Source organism: Battus philenor, unplaced genomic scaffold, assembly GCF_028537555.1.
Source record: "Battus philenor isolate CCGP_79_NKW_IND1 unplaced genomic scaffold, ilBatPhil1.0.hap1 SCAF_19, whole genome shotgun sequence".
NCBI lineage: Eukaryota > Metazoa > Arthropoda > Insecta > Lepidoptera > Papilionidae > Battus > Battus philenor.
This window is the reverse complement of record NW_027181681.1, coordinates 12,111,369-12,122,444: the sequence shown is the minus strand read 5'-3', so window position 1 is coordinate 12,122,444 and position 11,076 is coordinate 12,111,369. Positions and strand designations below refer to the sequence as shown.

The window sequence follows — 11,076 nt, the reverse complement described above, 5'->3', positions numbered from 1 at the left end:
ACGAATAATTAAGAGATGCTACACAAAATACTATTTTAAAGATTAAGAAAGTGTTCATTTACCATTTTTTAAAGAGTTGGCAACGATTTAGCGCATCTAATTGGTTCTGGTAGCTCAACCCATAACCTAACAGTGACAACAGTAAAATATTTCTACATAAACATAGTATAATGAGCAGGCATAATCAATTTTAAATATGATCTAAACAACTTATTGTGTGAGTCACGTAAAAAAACGATTTCAAGTTTTAAGGTAAGAGCGAGAAAGCGGGTTAAACAAGATTCTATAGAGAAAGAAAAGGATGCGGGCTTATTACGAAATTTTTATATCAGACCGTTACATTTGACAGAAGTAAATATGAAATTCTGTCACCTATTAAGCAAACCAAGTTAATCCTTCGTGTTATTCGTGCATTCAAGCGAAGTCGAATCGATAACCACTTACGTTTATTATGAAATTCAAAAATATGTTATTTTGTAGGAGTTATATTATGTTATCAGCGGCGCATCGACAAGAATAATTCCATAGAAATATAATAAGAAGAAGCTCGAAGAATATTCACACTTCTACTTCGGACTTCGTGATATCATTATCTCCAAGACCTATCGGCCCTGTGAACAATCCCAAAATTAAAAAAAAAAAACTAAACGATGCGGGGGGAAGAAGCTATTAGGCTGTCGCATTTGAATAGGATAATTAAATGTATGTAACAAATTTCAGAGTCATCACTTTATATAAGGTGATCGGGAATAGAGGTAAACCTTTGTGCTGATAAACGTGCTATACTTTTACCCCTTTAAAACTTACACAACTAAAACCAAAAAACCCTTTACATAGAAATCGTTACATTGCAAAATTAGGTTACATTATACTATATTTATTATTATTTTTACATAATATGCAAATAAAGTAAAAATTTTATAATAAATACTGTTAACTTAAAATTTACCATTGTTTAATTAAGAAAACTAGTTTTCGACTTCTTTATTACACACTGAAAAAACTTTCCCAAATTTACACTTCATGTTGGCGTATCTATAAAAAAATGAACTGTCATGTTTTGCTTAGGATAATTTAAATATGTTTGCCCATAAACTTAAAACAGTGTCCGTAGAAACCGAAGTCTTTAAAATATATTTCTATGCAATTACAAAGGAAGGCGTATGAAAATATTGACTGACTGATAGCATTATCATAAAAAAATGATGATAAACAAAGAATATGAACTTTACTTCTCTAGGCCGAATCCAGTTATCATCTTGTAGTTAATTATTGAAGCACGCTCTCTTTATCGTGCTCATTTCTCGGCCCGATAAGATTACGACAGTCATACGGTGTACTGCAGCGCCACTTTGTAAAGAAATCATACGTGAATATTGTTCTTGTCGGTATGATAGTGAAATAAATGACGTTATATTGTAAAACAAGACGAAAGTGATGGTGAAAAAATGTGTAGCTGTGTTTCGAAATGAGAGATTATCGATCTATAACAGTCATGCATAACGTTAGACCGTTGGAGTTTATTACAAGGTCTATTGAGCCGCATCGGAGTCGGTCGTCGTCCTGGTCATCATGGAGGAGACATAACTATCCACAAAGAACAGAGCCAAGATTCTCTTTACAATATGAGGTAATTATATATATTACAACGCAGTTTCTCTAGTAAATTAATGGTTATTCCATCGCTATAGAATATAAAACTTTTTAAGAATGTTATTTATCTGTAGACTTAGAATTTAAAAATCTAAAATAATACGATAATATCAAATCATTAATTTTTGCCGCTTAGTGTGAGATTTAATGTAACTGGTCATGACATTATTTGAGGATAGACCAATTTAAAGAAGTTGTAAGTTTTTATTATCAATTCTTAAATACACGATATCTTAAATAAGTTCATTTTAACTTACTTCATTTAGTCCCTTTGACTCAAATTAAAGTAAAATATAAATTCTTATCTTTTTCATATGACATCTTTTTAAAAAATAACTAGAAATATAGGTAATATGTATTTTCATTCATTTTTTCAAAAAAGTTTCCGCATTACCAAACTCATTTTCTAAGAACATTCAGTTAAGTCCGTATTTATACAAATTTTCTTCACAAAATACAATCAAACGAAAGCCATTTCTTATTTTCATCTTTTAAATGTCAGCGACTACAATTAAACTCGTTGTGTGGGCGACACACTTTGTTGTTTATTTTGCGTGCAAAGGAGTACAATGCGTAAAAGTGTAATGACAAAGCCTGTCAAGCTGTCACTTGATTTGTCATACTAAGCGCAGTGGATAGTTTTGTGATAATCTATTTTTTTATTTATAAGTTTTAGTAATTGTAGTATTTCGTATGATTGTTGTGTTTGGGTTTTTTCTCAAGGCCCCCGAAGAGTGCGCGTTTCTGATGTTCTCAAGGAATAGAACGAGTTTAATGGTGTCGCAGAAGAGAATTCTCTAGCTAACGTGTCATTACTTTTAAGTTATTCCAACCGATGTAATACGTAAAGTGCCCAACTTGTTTACGGTTCCGTTTATTAATTAGTTTATATTCACATGGGTGATGGCTTGGCAGTCAGATACACGTGTAAGTAGTGCATTTTTAGCTAATCGGAAGTCTTATTGTATTTCATTGCTATGTAAATATGTCCTCGTAATTGATTTAATATTTAAACGACTGTTTCTTCCGAGGTTGATGTCTTCACGAACGGATGTATTGTTGTGTTTTTGAGATGTTAATACCTTGAAAATAAACCGGTGTAAACTTGTTTTTATATCATTATTAATGTTTTACCAGATGTTAAGTCATTATTTTTGATATTACGTATAATAGTCAAAGCTTAAAATACTATTGTTATTAATATCGTTAATATAACATATAATATTATACATTATAAAGTTCAGTGTTTTTTATGTTTTAAATAAACTTTGAAGACAAAATATTTTTAAATAGCCTCATTTTATATTGGATAGAGTTTGTTCAAATTAATATTTTGAAGTCTGAACAGGTGTTATAAGATGTATATATAGTAATCCTCTCTATAACAGCAGATATGAGATAGTTGCAAACAGTAAGTGATATTGTGCAATCATTCTCCTATAAAGCACTCAAATGTCTCTGTGTATATAATAAATAAAGGAATTTTACGTTTTTTGTTAAATCTCTCGGAAAAAGTATGTTATAAATAAAATATGTATTTTTATTTTTATTAAAATTAGGGTTGTTTCATTTTAAATATATAACTTTTACACATATAATCATAAACTGCATTTCATTACAAATTAACAACATGTAGACATTGGAAATTCTTGTAGAATATACATGTAGATATATACAAATACATGTATACTTTTTAATGCATAACAAAATAGTATGTCGTAGGAGAAATTACTGTACATAAGTGATTAATAACTTAATCATAGACTTGTAAATCTGCTAAATATATTTTTGCTATTCTAGAAGTTTTCCTAACAAATCCCTTTACAGCAGATTGACACCCACAGCAAGGCATAAGACTGGTCCAAAAGGGACTTCATGCAGCCTTAACTATGTTGTAGTCCCACCTAGAATGGAGCCTAACCACACTGCATTGCCCTAAAAATCACTGTTTATCACTGGAATTATAATACATTATAGACAAATATTGTTACCAAATTTCATGACCTAAAAGTGGTAGATTTAGTGTGTAATGGTAGTTTTTTGAATTATTACTTATTAAAACAGCATATAGTATCAAAATGTGGCAGTACAATAATATTATGGGTATTGATAATGGATTAAACATAAGTCAAATAAGAAAAATGCTATCTCTTAAATTATGTCCTGTTTGGGGTCCTTGGTTATAGGTGTAAAGGTTTAATTAGGTGAAAATATGTCTTATTAGCTGCCAATTAATGATTTTATTTTAAATTATTACATTATGTATTGTCAGTATGTTGTATTGTACAATTTGAATTGATAAACTTCCGGAATGCTAGAGTGAGTCAGCTAGATAATTTTAGCTGTTTGAATGAGTGAGATAACAGACTACACCTGATTTCATATAGATAGAGGTTAAATAGTTGCTTCTTTTTGTTATCTGTCTGTAATTCATTACACTGTCTTTGTAACTACTTACCACTATAACAACTTAGTGAATATATCTCTAAGATTTCTCTGGTTCCGATAGGCATTTTTATATATACATAAAATTTGTTGTGTACACAACATATGCATAATATTTGTTAGAAAGTATAATAATAGCTTTGCTAAAAGGTTGATATATATAGCTATAGCTCATTGGTTAGTAAAAAGCTTCAATGCTTTTACACATATTTCTAATCACACTTTATAAAGTGTTCACTCTTTCTTCTTTCTTCTGGAATGTGACCGACCAATTTCTTATAGAAGTACGTAAGTCTACAGGGATAAGATAATTACTTTTAACCCTTTGCACTTGAAAGATGAGTCTCGTTTACCATGCTGGTTAATGCTGCAACTTGAAAGGTGATTATCTCTTGATGGTTGGTAATGTTCCTTCTCTCTTTATATTATCTCACAGAGTTAAAAATCATACACTTTCAAATGCATATGCGATTTTCTTATTTGAAATTAATATGCAACTGTGAAACGGATTATATTATCGCTTTCAGTGTGAAGTTGACAGCTGCAGCAAATAGTCTAGAAAAGTTGAAGTTTGAATCTTTGAAATGGTGATGTAAAAAATTCTTTTGTAAAATTCTTTTGTAAAATGTAAAAAATTTCCGAAAAGATACACTTATCATTCTAATTGGAGTAGAAAAGATTGCAAAAGCTCTAAATGAAATGAACATGCCAAAGGACATTAAACAAAATATTAATGTAATATTAGTTCTGAATACCCATGCATTCATTTAGGCAATTGTTTCATAAAATATCAAACAATACAAAATTACAAAGACTAATGTTTAAGAAATTATGTTCATATAGATTTCAAGATACTAAAATATAAAAGTTTTGTGTGTCTAATTATGTTACATTGGAGGTAGTAAATTCATCAAAAATGTTCAGAAATGTCTCGAGTTGCTGGATGGTCTATGTGGAAACGTTCTCTAGTGCAAAGGGTTAATTTGTAGTGATTTTTATTTACCTTATTTATTTATTCATGAGTTGGTGGATGCAGTGTAGGTAGGCCAGCACTAGGTAGGCTGACAATGTAATCAAGAATGCAGGAAGTCAGTGGGCAGAGCTTGACCAGTTATTGTGGCAATGTTTGGAAAAAAAACCTTGGCCTTGCAATGTGTCTATTGGCTGACAAATTTGGATAACAAAATTTCTGGCTATGATATTATTGTTATTTTTTTTTAAACTATTTCTTTGTGATGGTGTGTACCATACATTAATTGACAGTAAATTGGCTATCCATTCACTCCTCGAAAGCTTTAACACCTATAACCAATTAACCTGTACTTGAGTTGTCTTTAAGTATATAGGTTATTACCTAACTATTGTTAACCAGCGAAAATGTATTTGGGGACCGAAAAATAATGTCGCATTCTTAAGTTAAATTTATACAACTGCATTTTTTAGAAGTTTTTATTTCTAATCAACAATATATTCACCTTCATTATCAATAACCTTCTAACCCATCTAGTTTATGAATTTGGTAAAAAGCAATGGGTTTTCTGTAAAATGTTGATAGAAACAACACTATTTTCTAGTCGCCCTAATAATTTCTATTACTAAAGGTTCTAATATTCTTTAAATGTATCTTAGTAATAGTATAGGTTTATGAAAACAGAAAAAAAGTTACATAGCTTAGAAAAGCTACCTACCTCTACTACATGCTTCCTGCTCCCTTTAAATGCTTAACATTTATTTCTTCTATGAACAACATCACATAAATTTAAAAGCTTCCTCTCTGATACCAACCTTGCCTGTATTTATGAAACGGTCATGATTTCAAATATCTAATAGATTCAGGCGTTACCTGGCGGAAGTCCGTCCTAAGTAAGAAAGGGACTAATATATAGCTACTTCCACTATGCAGCAGTAGTAGTGCAATAAAGTGCACTGCCCGCCAGCCCCCGCTGATAAACTCGGTGTTTGGCACTGGTTGGTGTAAAATCTCCTGAGGATGCCCTGTGGAGAGGTGAAACACATGTAGAGTGAATTAACAGTGGTAGTAGTGATTCGCATTGTTTGCTGCACGCGCATTTATCAGGGGGGGCTGGCGGGCGATGCACTTGATTGCACGATTACTGCTACATAGCGGTAGCTATATATTGGTCCCTTTCTTACTGATCATGATTTCTGCCCTATCTCAGAGGACTTTCCTCAGGTTAAAACAATTATAGTAGTTGTTGATGACCATGATGGTTAAACTGTTTAGAACCCTTGTTGAAATAGTCCCTAGTTAATTAATTTCTGAAAACAAAGCATTATATCCCTACTAACTGTGTCCCACTCCTTCAGCACAACCTTCTGGCAGTCTACATTTTAACCACTATAATGGAATAAGTTATATATTGTATGTCAGTTACAAAGGAACCAATTGCTACATCTGCAACTTACATATAAGGTTGTATAGATGTAAACAAATGCTCATGTTACTGTAATTTGACTTGCATGTAAATTTAGCCAAGCAACTATAGGCAATTTTGAACTTAGCATCCTTGGTGGGTATTCAAGTTTATTTAAAGTTAAAGTTAACATAGAAATGAGATCATGAACATAGGTCTACTCGATAGAATTCTCATGGAACTGGTTAGACTGTACATAGCATCTTCCGAAGACCTTAAAGGGTTGTTTAAGGTCATCAGACAGTGCTTGCAGGTTTATGGTCTTTACTTCAGAACATTAAGGCTCTAGTGGCTATCCCTTGCATGTTATGTGGCCTGCCTAGTGCCACTTTAACTTTGTGGTCCAATTGTACACAATTATCTTTGTTCATCTATGGATTTTCTTATTTCTGATTCAAAGTTATAGGGAAATCCAGGAGCATAGCCCTTTTGTGATTCTACATGACAAATGGAAATTTTTGTCACAATGCTTCAGCCTTACCTTCAGAGTACTCACTTTGAAAATAAGGCTGTGAAGTGTTTGATCAACCTATGTAGGTATTCACCACTACAAGTTTTCAAGGTCTGACCTGATACATACAATGTAGTGATTTAATGTTTATATCACCCTTATTAAAGTATGTTTAGTGAATGACAGCTTTATTTATTTATTAACAGTTTAACAATGGATAGACTTCATCATTGTTTTAGTTCAAGCCTCCCCCATAATTTCAGTGGGACCTTTTTTTTAAAAATACTCTCTTTTCCATCTCATTTTCAGGATAGGGATATACTCTCCTACTTTCACCTTCCTTTTCTCATCCTTCATATTTTCTATCATTTAGCATCTATTCAATACACAGCATTCACATTACATTTACGTATCGCCTCCCATCCCTCACCACACTTCCTGTTACAAGGTTTTGTAGTGCCTAATTACGTCACCCACCACCCTGCAACAACCTCAAAAAAGTGTGGTGACTCTCTTCCTCTTCCAAAAGTGAAGCTATGTTGCAAGCAATGCTCCTATTTCCACTATGCCACTCTAAGCAGTAGGACATATTTGAAGTGTCATGTATTTAGCGCAGTGGAGCCCTCACTCCACAGAGAGGCAATTTGAAAATAGACTTGACACAAGTTTAACCCTTTTGTTTTAATATAAAAATTATATATGTTGCATATAGGGGCGTAAATTTTAGAAAGGCTTACGAGGGGTATGGCACAAAAAAGGTTTACAAACACTGATCTAGCGTCTACCTACAGCTTTATCTAGGTTGTTTCCCAATATCATTGGTAAACATCCTTTATGGGTCATCTTGAAATGTTTAGTTCATCTTGAAATTTTTTATTTACTTAAACTAATAATGTATAGATTAATATTTTTTTTTATTATGATGATATTCATGCAATTAATTGTAAAATAGAAAATAAATAAGATAATTTAAGCCGACAATCAAACATTATGGATGGAAGTAATTATTTCAAGATTTTTGTTAGGGCTTGATGATGAATCATGAGACATATGCAAGGTTTTGATGATTACCATGTACTGTTATCATGTCACCCAATTACCACCCACTTCAAGGATTATCCCCTCCTAAAAGATCATCACAATGTCTGATCTTGCGCTGCCAAAGACTTCCCATAACTTTAACTATGTCATCAGTCCATCCATAGTGGGAGTCTTACTCACCTCCCGTCTACCGACTCGTGGTTGTCACTCACTATACTGCTTGGGATCACATACACCTCTGCTTGTCATGCTATGTCTCCCACGTGGGGCAGAGGAAGTTCACAATGCAGTCGCCATCTTGAGGCTGGAATTGTAACTTGGGCCAGTTATTTGCTTCGCCTCTGCAATTGTCCGCCACATAGACTGCTTAGGACGACCATGTTTTCGATTTCCTTGGGATTCAGGTCAAGGGTTTACCTGGTATATATTCATTTTGGATCATGTGGCCTATCTAGTTCCATTTCTGGTGTTTGATCTACCGGGGTCTCATAGGTCTCATAGCAGCGTTCCCATGGATTCGGCAATGACCTTGTGACCTTCCTCGTTTGACATTCGTACAGAAATACCGGTTTTTATGTTGTATTGAAGTACTCAGAGTTTAAATCTGCGAATAAATTTTCGTGAATGCCATACCTGACGGAATTCGAAGGTTGCTCTCGCCTTGGAGGTTCTAGATGTGATATCATTTTTGGTTACACCGGTTTCTGATACAACACTTCCGATGTTTCAATAACCTTGTTATATTTGTTAATTTTACTTGATGATGGTGCCTTAGTAGTGTTACATTCTTATGAAATAAAAAAAAATCTGGTACTGCAACGACTTAAGTATTTGCATTACTATATGTAATATATTTTTGGGAATTGGAACACAGTGATTCTGTCCGATACTGGACTTCCCTTCTTGTTGACCATTTGACGCTGAACAGGTAACTGCTGGGTCAGTAAAACTCTGGAGTCTCTGGAATCTGTGATATCCTGAGAATGCAAGAGAGGGATGAAAGAGGAAGTCTGAAATAAATGCAAAGATTGTAAAGAGTGACAGATATTGTGAAGAATGATAGATGATGAAAATAATAAAGAAAGTTCTTATCCCAGATGTAGGGGTGAACGAAAGGTACCCAAAAACAGGGGCTAGTACACAAAGTTCTGGATACCACAGATTAAAAAGCGCTGCGTAATATACAGGACCCTTGCAACCGGGTCTATTGGTGATATATGGCGGAGACAAATGTCCAACAGTGGACCTATGGCTGATGATGAAGAAAAATTTGTACTTTGTTTCGGAATGTGCATAAAAATTTTAACTGCTGAAAAAATCAGCGGTAGAATTAACTAAAAATTTATATATCTTGAAAGTTGTAAGAACACCTAGGGCTTACAATACGATACCGGAAGATTTTTGTCCGATATTAAAAACCGGTATTCATGTAAAAATACCGGTATTTTCGTATTACATTAGTTGATAAAAATTGAATTTATGCACAATATAAGTCTAATTTAATTTGTACAAAAAATCCGTCCTCGCTTGATGATGAAAGATTGATTGTTAATGTTTTTAAGAGCACACTTTAATAAACAAAACGCAGGATATAAATATTATTTCATAAATACTCTCTATTTAATTATATATTTTGCTTCTTCAATTATATAATGCCATACAAGCCTGTTATTATTGGATTTCATATATTATTTGTTAACAAGTCCATATAACAACTGAAATAAATAAGAACATGACAAGTAAATTTTTTATTAATAATACCGTTTTTAATACTGGTACCCCGGTTTTTCAAATTTCGAATATTAACCTCGATTACCCAAAAACAGTTTTAAATTATGTCTACCTCCTGTTAAACCTAACTCGACCTTGACGTCTACTTGAAGGATTTCTGGCCTTATGGGAGATTCTCTGAAATATAAGCGTATTAGGGGTAGCTGTGAGAATCTACCAGTGCGCGTATGCTCCTACTTAGATGGCAAGGAAAAATACCGCCAGGTGTGAACGATGTGGTATATTTCACAAGCGTATACTATTTTGTCCCAAACGCAATGGCAGCGACTACACCAATACCTCGCTTTGCGTCGTTTCGTTTTGCGTTTTTTTTCGAAGTTGCGTCGCTGCTTAATTAGTACTAATTTTCACTGTACGTCGTTAGATTTTCGAGGTTGCGTTGTTTTGGGTTCGAGTCTTTAAATTTTCTTTTTTTTCGAAAAGACCAACACTTGTTTCTAACTGCGTCATGCCATCAAAACTCGGGGATTCCCTTTCTTACTAAAAACAACGCAATACAGTTTTATCTTTACTTTGTTTTGCTAATTTTAGAGTACAGTTTCAATTACTTAGTGTGTTGTAATGTAGGGTGTTGTGCTTTTTTAAAAAGATAAATTTATATAAATTTTTACGTGTTGTTTCTGGTTACTAAAAAGTAAATATTTTTCCAATTTATTTATTGGCGGAGTAATATTATTTTTGTTTTTTTAAATGTTTGCTTTGTTCAATTTTCTTTTTAAAAAGTAGTGTTTTCGTAACCCTGAAACCTATCTTCGATCTTTATATGGTTTGCTATAGAAAATCTTAGTTCATTTTGCGGCGTTTCAATTTGCGTCGTGTTTCTTTGGAACGTAACTACGACGCAAAGTGAGGTATTGGTGTATATTATTGATCGCATCCGATTTTGAAATTCGAACGCGTAATATTAATTTAAAAATAATTATGGACGTACTGGCCAGTATTATAATATATACTTTTTTACTCCGCTTTTTAAAGCCTCTCGTTCAACCCCTATCATGGGTGGACAGGATCTTTGTTTGAATAATAATTTCTCAATTTTTTTTTATTTCAATACTCATCTTTCGTTCTTAACTCTAAATTCCTTCACAATATCTTTATTCATTTCCATACATCGCTTCACTCTCTTCGCCTGATCTCCAGAGTACTACAATTTTACGTTTATTATTTTTATCATTTGTTTAACAACTTATTTATTCTTACTTCTATTTCCTTACTGTCTATTAGGGGGACCGGAAAGTAATGTTGCATTCTTATGTTAAA

At 33.0% G+C, this 11,076-nt stretch overlaps 1 protein-coding gene across 5 annotated transcripts in view; it reads left to right on the top strand.

The window, feature by feature from the left end:
* Nucleotides 1-1,357: 1,357 nt before the first annotated feature.
* Nucleotides 1,358-11,076, top strand: part of Nedd4 (E3 ubiquitin-protein ligase Nedd4) — a 52,324-nt gene continuing 42,605 nt past the window's right edge. For 4 of the 5 annotated variants that reach the window (XM_068764648.1, XM_068764649.1, XM_068764651.1 and 1 more), the window contains exon 1: nt 1,358-1,630. In XM_068764648.1, coding sequence (XP_068620749.1) covers nt 1,469-1,630 — 162 coding nt within the window. In that variant the 5' untranslated portion in view covers nt 1,358-1,468. Of the gene's footprint in view, nt 1,631-2,376; nt 2,581-11,076 lie in introns of all 5 variants that reach the window. The other variant, XM_068764650.1, reaches the window with a different exon arrangement.